Genomic DNA, 14,637 nt, shown 5'->3' with positions numbered 1-14,637 from the left:
TTTGAACAAAAAAGAAGCATTCATTCAAAGTTCACAAGTACAGAAAGATGTTACTTCAGTCCGGTTACAATTGTCCAAAGGTTAAAAAAAAAAAAAAAAAAAGGTACAGAATCAAGCAAAAAGGTCGTCTATTTTCGCGTCAAGTACAACTCGGAGTCCGGTTTCATCTGGTAGCCCGGTCTCATTTGGTATCTCGGTCGTCAGATCTTCAACCAGTGGCTCCAACTCAGTTGACTGAACAACAGGTTCATTACCGACCGGGGCATTATTTAGAACGACCGGAGCATTGTCTGGCTCGGTTTCTTCTTCATCATCCTCAGATTGAACAAACTGTTACTGAACGGACGCAGCGTACTCCGTTATCGAACCCGGGATAAAATATGGAGGAGGGTTGAAAACCTCGGTCTCTGGTCCATGACCGAGCTGGGCCACGGCCGCCCTCCATCCGCATTTAAAGAACAAGTCTTTGGCTACCTCGCATTGCTTAATGTAAAGAGTCTCCCCCTCCTTGAAACCTTGAGCATCCGCGTCATCTGCCTTCTTTTGCAGCTCGGCGATCTCAGCGTTCTTCTTGCTTTCAAGCTTGGTCAGCTCACGCAGGTATTTATCTTTCATCACAGTCAGGGACCTTTGTTTATCAGCGTTAGCCGAGGTAACTAGTCCGGTCAGACGGGTGACCTCGGCCTCTAGCTCGGCGGTCTTCTGTTGAGATGCTTCTAGCTCTGCCGTTTTGGCTTCAGCTTCTGCCATGGCCTGCCTTGTTGCTTTCCTTAGTTCTAACACTCGCTTGTGAGCGATGTGGTTTTTCCGTATGGCCTGCAAAAGGATGGTAAGACACTTTTTTAGTATAACCGAGCTGAAAGTTGGACAAATTTCTTTAGAAAAAATAAAGTAAAAGGGCAACTTACCAGCACCATGAATTTTGTGGACGAGCGAAGGGCCTTCAGCTCGGTCAGGTGGTCGTGGTGCCTCATGTCGGCAGGAAGACAAACACCTTTAGCTAAGTTGAAGGCCATCAGGTGGTCTTTTTCTGCGGCCACTGAGTCCGAATCCGTGATAGCACAGTTCTGAAAGGTGATTTTTGGAGCCCACTTGGAGGAGGTAGCTCGGTCAGAGCGCTCCGGTTGTGGGCTCGGTGGAGGGCTTGGCAGAGTGGTTTGAGGAACCACGGTTTCATCTTCATCAACAAGACATTGCTCGGTTTGGGTAGTCTGGACACGCTTCTTTGGGCGAGATGATGAAGGTTGTTGAGAAGGCAGAGCTACTACGGTTTCTTGAGTTTGATCGGCTGGCGGTACCTTGGTCGGATTTGTTTCAGTCAGAAGGGCTCACACGGCTCTCTTCTTGGCCATATCTTGCTCAGCAGTTAAAGGGATCAATCTGATTTGGGGCAAGTTTGGGTCCGATTCTGGAGAGGCTTCCAATAAGAAATCAGTTACCTTTGTCTTCCGTTTGCCACTATATCGATAGGTCGGTTGGAAGTCCAGTAGCTCGGTCCAACTTCGGTTTGGATATCGCAGGGCGACGCGAAGTGTATTGAGGTTGGGGTAGCTATATTGGGACTTGAGGAAGTTCGAATTTGCATAAAAAAGACAAACAGTTATTACGGTTTAAGATGAGAAGACCGAGGTAAAAGAAAAGCGTGGAATTCAGCCGACAAAACCCTACCGGCTACACCCTTATTCTAATTTATTCTATGGCCTGGGATCTGGGCTTGGTGGTCTTCAAAATTTTCAGATACCCAGAAAAAATTATCATCGTTCACGTCTTTATCCGGGGTATCCTTTATTATTTTTTCATGCCGACGCCTTATTCGTAAGTAGTAAACCCAGCCGTCTTCGGCCGATCCTATTGAGTATTGATGAAAGAGCTCGGCTAGGCCGAGGTTAAGACTAGCCCAGTCATTTAGCGTGGCAATGCCATTTATTATACGATAGGAATTGGTGGAAAGTTGGGTAGGGCAGAGTTTGGTTTGCCTAAGGAATTCACAGAGGAGGGGCTGTACAGGGAAACGTAGACCGTACTCTACGATTGAGATAACATTAAAAGGGACAAAGCCTTGCTTTTCCCAAGGGACGGTGTCTAGCTCGGCCAGTGAAAGGTGGACATCATCTGGGATTTGGTAGTCCTTGCGAAATTCAGCCATTGCACCAGGAGAGTCAACTAAAAACCTATACTTTCCCATTTATGGTTTAAGTTATGAATAAATTATACGTGGGTGTTAGCTCGGTCGAAAAATGATTCTGAGTAGCTCGGTTGAGCGCTCAAGGGAATGCCTGGGCAACCTAAGTTTGCAAGGTAAAAAACAAAGGTGTTAAGCACAGATCGCGGGACCGTGCTAAGAAGAAATAACAGCAAGATAAATGAAGTCCTAGCTCGGCTATGTGAAATGCTTCGTGTCTTAGCTCGGTTTGAGCAAGGGGCCTGTTAGCTCGGTTTTAGCAAGGGATTTGTTAGTCCGGTTGAGCATCTAGGGGCAGCATTCTTAGTTCGGTCTGAACTAAGAAGGCTGGTTTAGCCCCAAGTTGTAGCTCGGTCGTGGTTTAGGCTTTCAGGCATATTATTGCGCAAACCTAGTACGGATCGATAGCTCGGCTAAAATAAGTGAAAAGATGGTTTAACTTGGTGAAACTACTTGTATGGCATGAAGAGTTAGTTCAGTTGGTTAGTCTGGCTAGACTGACATTGACTGCAAACAACTTCCTAGTTCGATTACATGTGATTTTGGATCTAAACCAGTGTTTCTCAGGTTATTTCGTAAATACAAGTAATTCTATTACTAAGTTTTTTTTCCAGAAAACGCAAGCCTAAGCAAAAAATGGTAATAATATGTTTTGCAAAAACACAAACACTATGCTATAGATTATAGAAAGCAAGTGCAAAAACAACAAAAACAAGAGAGATTTGAGTAATTTACCAGGTCAAGCGGCACTGAAAGATGGAAATGGCACTAGGAGGCAACAGTTTCGCAGTTACAAGATTGAAGAACAAAAGAGGCTTAGAGACGAGAGAGAGAGAAGGAGATGAATAGTGTGAGAGTGATTCAAAACAAGGGTCTGTTTTGTGTAGAAGAAAGGACGAAAAGGCGGGAACTGTTCAAAAAAACACGAGGTACGAAGACGGCGTAACAGCTGCCTTCAGCCAATAAGAGCATGCCACGTGTCCTTGGGGGATAAGAAGTGATTCAGTTGCAGTGATTGAAGAGACACTTTGACCGGACAGATAGAACCTGGTGTAAATTTAGCTCGGCTGGAAAAGCTAAAGAGTTTTAGCTAGGCTGGAAAGGCTAAAGGGCTTTTAAGCTCGGCTAGAAAGGCTAAAGAGTTTAGCTCGATCGTAAGGATAAAGTTTTTAGCTCGACTATAACAGGTAATCCCTATCATGCTATGTAGATGGAATTAAGGGGCAATTGAGAGGGTAATTTATATATAAATTGGGCCGAGCTAGGTAATGGGCCGTTCATTGGGCTACGGTAAGAAGGGCTGGATAAAATGGAGCTTGGAGTTAGCCCAGTCCGGAGAACGCCTTATTATCATCCCGGTCCAAAAGAGCCTTGAAGTTATTCCTGTCTAAAGAAGCGTGGCGATTAGCCCGGTTTCCATACTCAGAGTTAGCCCGGTCATGGCATATTATGGATAGCTCGGTCAGAACCTAGCTATTTGTTAGCTCGGTTAGGACCTTGATGTTTTGTTATCTCGGTCTAATCACGCCAGGGTTTGTGCAGGAGGAACCGGGGTAAGAGCAGTGAAAGGAAGAACCAAACTTGCTATAGTTTGGTCTACTCTGCGGCTCAGCATAGCCATGCTTACCTCAGTCATATTGGAGTCCGACCATGGTAAAATCATCTCACTTGGTTCAAGCAGTGAGGATGGTTTTGAAGGATAAACATTATCTTTCAGGAATGTGATTCCTAGGAGGGCTCTACATAGAGGAGTAAAAGTCCTATTAGGATTGTGCCACATGGAACCTATAAAAGCTCATAACATCACCTATGGAGAGGTAACCCAACTTTGATTCTCGAATAGACAGAGCTTTTGTCTGTTTGTCTATTTGTCTATTTTGCTGACTTACGCATCGGAGAGGTATCCGGCACACATCCGCCGGCTAGCTCACGTTTGTGTTTTCAGAGAGTAAAGCGACGTCATACGGAGAAGTGCAGACTTGATCAACAGGATTATACGAGAATACTTATTTCTTTCCCGTACACATACTAATGCTTAAATTTCAAAAAGATAAATCACATATAAAATAAAATACAATAAATTAAAATATACTTTACCTTTTAAATAAATGACAAAAATATAAAAATATTTTAATCTTTTTTATTAAAATCATTTACCGTCTTCATTCACAAATCACAAATGTTCGGCCTAATAATTTACAACAATGATTCATCCCACTAAAAACATCATCACTAATAGCACTAATGCATTAAAAAAGTAAAAAAAAAAAAAAAAACACAACTCCAAGACCAAAACATCACATCATTAATGACGGGACCCACTGCCACCTAATTAGTGGGAGCACTAATTAGTGCTCCCAAGCATTTTTCAATAATTTATTGAACTTTCGCGGCCAAATGGGCGTCACTGTTTCACGAAGCGAACCGGACTTGGCAATTGAACCGCTCTGTTTGTGAGTTTGTTTCGAATCGATCCGTGTCGTCTCCGCAAAGATTGAGGGTTCAAATCTTGTGTCCAACACAGTTCACCGTCAATGGTGGAAAGCTAAGTAATCGACCTCTCCTACCAAACCCCTCTCGCTCTCTTCGCCGGCGATCTCCACAACATTCACTCACTTCCAGGTCTGTGTGTGTGTGTGTGTGCGCGCGCGCGCGCAACAAGCTATGTCAATGGTTGTTATTGTTATTGATTAAATTAGTTGTTGAATCACAAGTTTTGTCAGAATTAGTTAATTTTTTGCATCTATTTTCACAATATATTTGCGCAGTGACCACAGCAAACCCTTCAATGGTAATTAATTATGTTTCTACAAATAATTTTTTTTAATAATTTTTTTAAGGAAATTACAAGCATATAGCACTTGATGGAGCAGAAAAAAGAATTTATGTAGCCAACCTCATTTAATTGTGTAGGATTAATTTGGTTTGGAGGAAATTCATGATTTTTATATTAGCCAATTGAATTTGGGTTCAAGAATTGTGTTTTTACACACATCTCCTATTCATGATATCAGTTTGCTTCATATAACTGGGAAAGATCATCATATCATCTCATTGCATTGATAAATGAGTAGATGAGGACTATGTTACATGGACTTTGGGTACGGGGTGTCGGGAGGTATCAAACCTCAAATTTATGGGTATGTGGACTCGGCATAAAAAGGTCATAATTTTTTATTTTTAATTTGTTATGTGAGATAAAATTGTTTCACATGTAATATACAGTGTCAAAAATGAATTTTACTTATTTCGTAAAACAATTATACAACAACATATACTTATAATGATACAGGGTTAAATACAAATATATAAGAAGTATCCAATGGAAAGTATTGGACACATATCCCACACCTTTGACTAAGTGTGGGATGTCTAACATGATTATTTGATTTATTTTGAAGAGTCCATGTAACATATGGAGGCTTGTAGGTTCATATTTATGAAAAGATGCATATCTGTTGCATAGTTTTTCAACCCCCTCTCTGCTAGTTGTGTGTGCAACCCGTGTGTTTCTTGGAGATTTGCCACAGTTATCTGGTTTTACGTTTCTTATTTGTTAAGCACCTGGTGTTTGTTGATTAGAACTTACCTTTGATTGTTATGTCTTGGCTTGTAATGTTTTGGGTTTTCCCACTTGCAGCTTGATTGTAGACTTGTAGTATATATTTTTTTTTGCACATGTTAGGCTGCCATTAAAAACATAATTATGACGGATCATCCACGATCAACCAGTGGGGGTGGTGATGATAATATTGGGATTCCGGATGATTTGCGTTGCAAGAGGTCTGATGGGAAACAGTGGAGATGTACTGCCATGTCGATGCCTGATAAAACAGTTTGTGAGAAGCACTATATCCAAGCGAAGAAAAGAGCTGCAAATTCTGCATTGAGAGCCAGTCTAAAGAAAGCCAAGAGAAAATCTTTGGGTGAGAGTGATATCTTTTTGGAGAGTAAGAGTGATGATATGGATATGCCACTTATTAATGCAAAAGACGAGGATTACCCTGTTTCAGTCTCGCGGAAAAAACACAAGGAAAAAATACCAAAAAACAAGGTTCATCATTCACCTGAAACACCTTCAACGAGAAGTGAAGATCTACAAATTGATGGGATGCAATATGAAGACAATGTCAGGTCATACAAGACACCACCTCCTTATGTCGAGCCATCTGAAAACAAATCACAAAAAGTCTTTGATGCTAGTGCTATGATGGTGAGTTGGATTGTTATATTTTAACATAATATTTCTATTATTGATGCTATTGTTATCATTGTCATTATCAAATATCACCATTATGTCACTGGTAAAAGATTGTTTGAGAGCAGTGTAAAACTATCTGAGAGGCAACTGAAAGGGTGTACTCTAAGAAAATGCATTCAAGAAGACACACATCTGAATGCTTTTTTGCTAATGATGATTGATTCGCTAACAAAAAGTTTTACTATGTTCTTTTGTTCTTCGATACTTATTTGTTGCTATTAGCTAACCTTTCAACACTAGAAAAGGGCACACATCTCTTTCAATTGTGCACTAGGGAACCTTCAAGGATCAGTTGTCATCTTATGGTACTATGCAGTTACATTTGAAGAATCCTTCTTGAGAACAACAATATGCCTATTAACATCCTTTTCTCATTGATGCCAAAACAACAAAAGAACTCCGTGATTTTATTCTTTCAGTTTTTCTAGCTGGATGGGCCTTAGAAATATGTGATCATTCCCCTGCATTGGTTACTAGTCATTTAATTCCAGTAGCATTTGTATTTCCAATTGTACTTTCAGTGAAGTTATGATCATAAGATTCAATAGGGATAGGGGGAAGTCTGGGGGTTCAAGACAAGTGAGAATAACCAAAAGCAAGCAGCGAAGTCTGGAATGCTCTAATTTGTAAAACTGTGTGGGCTCGAAATCATTATGATCGTAAGGTCATGGAATCCATACTTCTAACTTTTTTATCGAAATATCGATTCCTAGGATTGGATTTCCATGATGATCAGATTGCTGCTAATTGCGGCAAGTGATTTTAGGTGGGCCTGGCTAATAGTCCTGTCAACACACTGATAGGCATTCTTCTCTTCATTTTTGTTTTCTGTCTTCCAAAACGAGCTCTTTCTTTTCAGGAAACCTCAGATGGAAGCTCGGATTCCTCTGACGATACTGTTGGACAAACTTGCCATCAGTGTCAGCGGAATGATAATGACAGTATTTTTTGGTGCCTTAGATGTGACAGGAGAGGATACTGTGATAGCTGCATCTCTACTTGGTGAGATTAATAATTCAGTAAAAAATAAACATTTTCCAAACCGGCAATTGGGTAACTATATGTGTGTCATTTATTAGGTACTCTGATATCCCGTTTGAAGAGAACCGGAGGGTTTGTCCTGCATGCCGTGGTACTTGTAATTGCAAGGTCTGCTTACGGAGAGATAATTTGATAAAGGTATTCATTTATTTTCAGAAGGGGCTTCTGTTGAATGCATTGTTTAACTTTCTTTAATTTTGTGAAAGATATATTTTTAATTTGTCTAATGAATTGTAGAAATTGTGTGAAGAATTATCACGAAATTGTTGTGTAACATAACAGGTACGTATACGGGAGATTCCTGTCCAGGACAAGTTGCAGTATCTTCATTGCCTCTTGTCGTCAGTCCTTCCTGTAGTTAAGCAGATTCATCATGAACAGTGCCTTGAAGTGGAGCTGGAAAGAAAGCTTCGAGGTGAGAAGATTTGATTTTCCAATAGCATATTGGTGTTTAAAGGTTTATCTACATGTTACATTCACAATGAGATGACCTTCTATACATTCTCTCCAGGAAATGAGATAGATCTTCCCAGGACAAAATTGAACGCAGATGAGCAGATGTGCTGGTACTCTCACAACATATATTTGCTATATGCATTATTTTTGATAAGTTAAAAATGTATTAAACCCCACTTGATTGGAATTCGGAATACAAGCCTTGGTTTGGTTTGGTAAGTTAATCATGTATTAAAAAGCACCTAGTGGGTGCACTCACGTACACTAGATTTATACAGTGTGCAAAAACACTACTATAGCCCCTCACCAAAAATATGTCGTATCTTGGTTGTTTTTTGAAAATTGATGTGTTGGTGTGTCTGTATTATATCGTATCTGTGTCTTCTTAGGTGATACTTGAACTTGTCTTCAAGCTCGCGCGATAAGAAATTCTTCTGCATCTTTTCCAATCTCTCAGCCACGGAAGCTGGAATGGTGAAGAGGGGCATAAAATATGTAGGAAGACTAGCAATTGTATTTTAATAGAAGTGAGCTTACCACCTGTCGAAACACTCAGTAACGCCATTCCAAGCAGTTGTCTTTGCATTTAATTGTGTTTCTGCATAGAATCTGAATCTCAGACAATAATATGGGTTTTACCTATGCGCTCTTGTTTGTCATGATCACTTGATTTTAGAATTTTGTTCTTTTTTGTTTTTTGTCTTTATTTTTATATTTTGCATGATGAAGATCTAGTTGATTTTGTGCCTTCTTGCTGGGGCCTAATTTGTTAGAAGGTTTAGAAGTATCATGTGCACTTATGACATATGGTTTATGGATATGTTTTTTCCTGCAGCGATTCTTGTAGGATACCCATTATTGATTATCACCGGCACTGTGCGAATTGCTCTTATGATCTGTGTCTTAGCTGCTGCCAAGATCTTAGGGAAGCATCTATGCTTGGTATCAAAGGAGAGGTAGAAAATCAGATTGCTGGGAGAACTGATTGCAAAACAACCGTGTCAGAGCAAGTTAAACCATCTAAACTTAGGTTGAAGTTATTAGACAAGTTCCCCAATTGGAAATCCAACAGCAATGGAAGTATTCCGTGCCCACCAAAGGAGTACGGCGGTTGTGGTTGCCTGTCAATGACCTTAAAACGAATCTTTAAGATGAATTGGGTTGCAAAACTGGTAAAAAATTCGGAGGAAATGGTTAGTGGCTGTAAGGTTAATGATGGTGAGAGTCCACAAGAAACTGGATTTAACTCTAGGCTCTGCCAATATGCACATAGAGAGAACAGCCATGATAATTTCTTGTATTGTCCAACTTCTGAAGATATAAAAGTTGAAGGGGTTCGAGATTTTAGAAAGCATTGGCTCTGGGGTGAACCTGTTATTGTTAAGGAGGTTTTTGATGGCTCATCAATGTCAAGCTGGGATCCCATGGTTATATGGAGAGGGATTCGAGAGACAACAGAGGAGAAAACGAAAGATGATGACAGAATTGTGAAGGCTATAGATTGCTTAGACTGTTCTGAGGTAGGCTTCAAATTCAAACTCCCAATTATGGAATAGATAAAACTGACCTATGATTGTTTTTATATATATATATTATCTGTCTATTAATTATGGATCTCATTTATTATGTCTGTTTTTCATATTGTTCGGTTGCTAATTTGTTGTTATTTCATACCAAATGCCCTGATTATCACTGCTTGATGTGGTGGCAGGTTAATATTGAGCTTGGTCAGTTCATCAAGGGATACTCAGAGGGTCGAATCCATGAAAATGGCTGGCCACAAATGTTAAAGTTGAAGGATTGGCCTTCTCCCAGTGCGTCTGAAGAGTTTTTGTTGTATCAAAGACCTGACTTTATTAGTAAACTGCCATTGCTTGAGTACATCCATTCCAAGTGGGGTCTCTTGAATGTTGCTGCGAAATTGCCTCATTATTCCTTGCAAAATGATGTTGGCCCTAAGATTTTTGTTTCTTATGGGATGTATGAGGAACTTGGGAGAGGTGATTCAGTGGACAATCTCCATTTCAGTATGCGTGACATGGTGAGGTCCTTGTTCTCCTTTCTAAGTGAGCTACTTCCATTGTACTTCGAGAAATATCTTCCCTTGATCATTGCATCTAATATGATAAATTTACTTGTAGTTTTATAATTTCTTCCTTCATGTATGCTTTGCTTTCTTATTGTTGTCTGTCCTTGTTCTTCCTTTGTCTACGAGGACATGCAGTCCTAACATTATTTTGGTTTAAATATTGAATATTTTATCTTTTTGAGCTAGAACCTTGAATAGTCTTTTTTTAGTATCATATATGTACATTACGAATTTATCATAGTATTGAGTTTCAAACTTGCACATTCTAAGAAACAATCTGAGGAGCAGAATTTTGTACCAAACAAACATATCACCATTTTGAATATTGAAAGATTCATTGACTGCTATGTTTGAGTGTTATTGCAATTGAACAAATGAAATAGGTGGGAATTCAACCCCTGAAATGTGGTATCTTTAGTTCAGTACCCCAGAATGGAATGTTTGTGTATTTTTTCCCTTTTGGTGGGTTTTTCTTATTTAAAGTGATTTTGCAAAGTGGTGGAATAATTTGGATAACCATCTCATTCACTATGGTCTGGTCAGGTATACCTTTTGGTGCATACTTCTGAAGTAAAGCTGAAAGGTTGGCAGAGGACAAAGATTGAGAAGTTACAAAAAGCCCTTGAGGGAGCTGAGACAAAAGAATCACCAACAGGTCCACATATTAGTCTAGATGAGGGAGGGTCACCTAAATTATCAGTTGGTGTACAGGATAGACAGAATGATTATGAGGCTGAGATAGATGCAAATAAGGATGAGAGAATGGAGGATCAAGGAATTAAAACTACAACTCTTGAAGAGAAAACTGTTGATTATGAAGACTTGAACATGGCTAGTGGAGATATATCTCAAAATACTCATCGAGGAGCACTTTGGGATGTCTTTCGTCGGCAGGATGTTCCAAAACTGATTGAGTATTTGAGAGTTCACTGGAAGGACATTGGGAAGCCTGAAAATCTACTAAATGAGTGTGTAAGTTTAACTGCTTGTTTTTAGTAACTCAAGATTCCAAATTTCTTCTCTCTGCATTGTTGATTTGTATTTTGGTGCATGTGCTGATTATACTCTTTGTATCCCAGGCAACACGCCCTCTATATAATGCGGAAATATTCCTTAACAGGCATCATAAAAGAAAACTGAAGGAAGAATTTGGTAAGGGAAGCTATCAATTACAATTTTAAGGATTAGTAGTCTGACTTCTTTATTTAAACAGCATTTGTCCAACACATAGCATGTGCCCAGGCGGTAATGTTGGTTTAGATGTTTTTGCAAACTGGTTTTGTTTGAAAAGTATAATTGGCCAAACTTGGTTCTTCAGGTTGGACTACTTGTGACAACCCTTAAGAGCATCTTGAAAGGTGTGATGCTTATAATTTGGGCCCTGAGAATTGAATCAGTATTCTTTGGCCTTGTATCAATAGTGTTGAATAACAAAAATACTGGAAATTAAATAAATGCTAATTCTCAAGGCCAAGGATCACTGGATCTAAAGTCAGAGATACTGGAATTGTACTAATTGCTGATTCACGACTGGATATGTGTTTTTTTGATACAACAAAGTCAAATTCAAATAAAGTTTTATCCTTTCAGGGATAGAGCCATGGTCATTTGAACAGCATTTGGGACAAGCTGTATTTATCCCTGCTGGATGTCCTTTCCAAGTGAGGAATCTTCAGGTGAGTAAAAGTTGAAACATGTAGGGGCTTCGATGGTGGAGATTTAACTACAAAAAAGAAAGAGAATAAAATCAATCAAAGTCCATAAAAATATATGCATTTTTGTGTAAAATGGTTATTATTGTGAAAGTTAATTGTAGCTATTTCTGCCTTTCTATTTTGTTCTTTGTAAATTTGCAGTCCACTGTACAATTGGGGCTTGATTTTTTATCTCCTGAAAGTCTGGATGAGGCTGTGAGGTTGGCTGAGGAAATACGCAGTCTTCCAAATGACCATGATGCGAAGCTTCAAATGTTGGAGGTGAGGCGAAGGAAATGCAGTCTTCCATTTCCTTCTCGCTAATATTTTTTCTTCCTCTTCAGCCCCTTTTCTCTTCTTTCATTTCTTCTATGTCGATTAGCTTTATGGCCCTGTTTATGTCACTGAATTTTCTTAGTTTCTAAGTGGGTTTTGATGCAGGTCGGAAAGATCTCACTATATGCTGCAAGTTCAGCAATTAAGGACGTCCAGAAGTTGGTGCTCGACCCAAAGTAAGCAAATAGGAGCCTTACTCTGGGGCTGAGTTTGGATCTTGGATTTGTGGAGGAAAGGGAAAAGAGAAATGAAGTAGAAGTTAATTATTTTATTTTATTTTATTTTTTTCCCTCCACAAATCTAATATCCAAACACAGCTTTAGTATTTATGCTTGTCTTTCAGGTTTCAAGACTTACTATTTATGTTTATTTTTCCTCTTATGAAGGAAACATTAAAATTGTCATTTGACCAGTGGTCTTGTGGCCTAGTAGTGGCAGTAACTGCTTTGCCAATATGGCGTTGAGTTTGAAAACCATTACCTGTTTGGTACAATTTTCATTTTCAATGTTCTGTTTTTTCGTTTTTGGAAACAAAAATAATAAAAAGTTCGAAGGCAACCATCGATTTCATTTGTATGTAAACAAATTTTGAAAAGGAATGAAAATAACTTAGTGTTTCCTGAAATATGGGTTATTTTCAGAAAATTATCTTGAAAACAGTGTTTAGAAACAATTTTCCAAACAAGTTTAAAATAGAAGCTGTTAGACATTCTTCCATGTTGCCCTTTGCTTTTCTATAGATACATGAATGCTTGTTATTTGATTTGTATTCATTAATCTTCCCCTCTTGTTTGGTATGTTAGTAAAAAGCTTCTTTGGTCACATTTCTGCTGCAGACTTGGCATGGAGCTTGGATTCGAGGATCCTAATTTGACTGCAATGGTTTCTGAGAATTTAGAGAAGATGGTCAAGCGAAGACAGATTACGTGTGTCTGAGTTGCTGTACAGAAGTGAAGAGGATTTGATTTTTATAATTTGTGCTTCTAAATATCAAGCTGTCTATTTTGAGACTATGATTTCTCTCGTCTAAAAAAAAAAATCATGGAATTTTTTTAGATGAATTTAGGTTGCATTTGGATGGATGAATTTGGGGCTAAGATTAGAAAAAAATAAAATTAGGTAGAATTAGCTATTATGAGTTTTGTATTAAAATAGTGGGTAAATTAGAAGATTATGTACTCTTCTTGCACCTTCCTTTGGGCCTCGTTTGATTTTTGAATTAATTTAAAGGGGATTAAATACTATGAGATTATATATGTCCACAAGATTAGTTGTATTATGTTTGGTTAAGGTGTGAAATGATGTGATAAAGAGAGGAGGGAAATGATCTTGTGAGCTTAATCTTGACAATCCAATGGTAGCAATTAAATGGGGGCCTGTTTGGTGTTGAGTTTATTGGTAGCACTGGGGTTGGTTGAGTTTTTTTTTTTTCTTTCCCTAAAAAATATTCTAAAAAATTAAATTGTTCATTTAAGTAAATTACTTTTCAAACTATTTAAATTATTTTGACTTTTTAAAAAATATAAGTATAAAATGAAATAACATTGTTGAAAATGTGATTTCATAATAAAATCGTATCTTGAAGTTGAAATTTCAGGGCCATTTCCCTAAATAAGCCAAAATAATAAAGGAATTCTCAAACTAAGCCTAGTTTTGAAAGAATTCCCAAAATGAGCTAACTCGCGGTTCACAATCGCGAGTTCAACACTTTTCCACTCCTGTCGCCTGAAACCTGTCAAATTTGAAACTCGCTGTTACCAAAAGCGAGTTTGATTAAGAATTCGCGGTTACGAAACGCGAGTTTAATTAAATTTTTTTCCTTTGAACTCGCTTTTTACAAGCACGATTTCATGATGAATTCGCTTTTTCAAAACACGAGTTCATCAAAAAGTAGATTTCTTCTGAACTCGCTGTTCATAACCACGAGTTTAGGGCAAATTTTTTTTCTTTAAGTGAAATCGTGGTTCACAACCACGATTTTAGAACTTCTATTTAAACCCCCCCAGCCCCGTGTTTTGCATTCTCGCTTTCTCCTCTCGCCCTCTGTTGTCTCTCTCTTGCTCTTTATTCTCTGTTCTCTCTCTCTCTGGAGCTCGCTACTCTCTCTCTCTCTCTCGAGCTCCCTCTGATTGATTCAGTACTGTCTCTCTCTCTCGTGGGTATGGCTTCTATCATCTACTTTACTGTGAATAAATTAGGATTAGAGTTTATATTTGTGAATATATTTGTGTTTGTGAAAATGTGAATAAATTAGGGTTAGGGTTCATGAATGTGGGGTTAGGGTTAGGGTTTATATTTGTGAATAAATTAGGGTTAGGGTTCATGAATGTGGGGTTAGGGTTAGGGTTTATGGTTCATGAATGTGGGGTTAGGGTTAGGGTTTATATTTGTGAATAAATTAGGGTTAGGGTTCATGAATGTAGGGTTAGGGTTAGGGTTTATATTCGTGAATAAAATGTTGTGAAATCAGAAATAATAAATTAGGATTACGGTTTATATTTGTGAAATTTTAAGTATAGATAATTTGTTGAATGTGTTGAATTTTAATTATAGATAATTTGTTGAATTTGTTTAATTA

The 14,637-nt window shown here is 38.5% G+C and overlaps 1 protein-coding gene across 2 annotated transcripts; it reads left to right on the top strand.

Moving 5' to 3' along the window:
* Positions 1–4,550: 4,550 nt before the first annotated feature.
* Positions 4,551–13,303, top strand: LOC114313129 (JmjC domain protein JMJ24). 2 transcript variants are annotated; one of them, XM_082870158.1, is made up of 14 exons: positions 4,551–4,804; positions 5,823–6,395; positions 7,303–7,445; positions 7,523–7,622; positions 7,767–7,899; positions 7,996–8,050; positions 8,776–9,460; positions 9,652–9,981; positions 10,573–11,001; positions 11,109–11,181; positions 11,620–11,705; positions 11,886–12,005; positions 12,165–12,235; positions 12,896–13,303. In XM_082870158.1, the coding sequence occupies exons 2-14, from the start codon at positions 5,889–5,891 to the stop codon at positions 12,993–12,995; spliced, it is 2,832 nt and encodes a 943-aa protein (XP_082726284.1). In that variant the 5' UTR covers positions 4,551–4,804; positions 5,823–5,888; the 3' UTR covers positions 12,996–13,303. The 2 variants fall into 2 exon arrangements, with proteins under 2 accessions (XP_082726284.1, XP_082726283.1); XM_082870157.1 differs by having other exon boundaries at positions 4,552–4,804; positions 12,150–12,235.
* Positions 13,304–14,637: the final 1,334 nt, after the last annotated feature.

The sequence above is a fragment of the Camellia sinensis genome, chromosome 5 (assembly GCF_055761805.1).
Source record: "Camellia sinensis isolate YWXY chromosome 5, ASM5576180v1, whole genome shotgun sequence".
NCBI lineage: Eukaryota > Viridiplantae > Streptophyta > Magnoliopsida > Ericales > Theaceae > Camellia > Camellia sinensis.
This window is presented reverse-complemented; position numbering and strand designations above follow the sequence as displayed.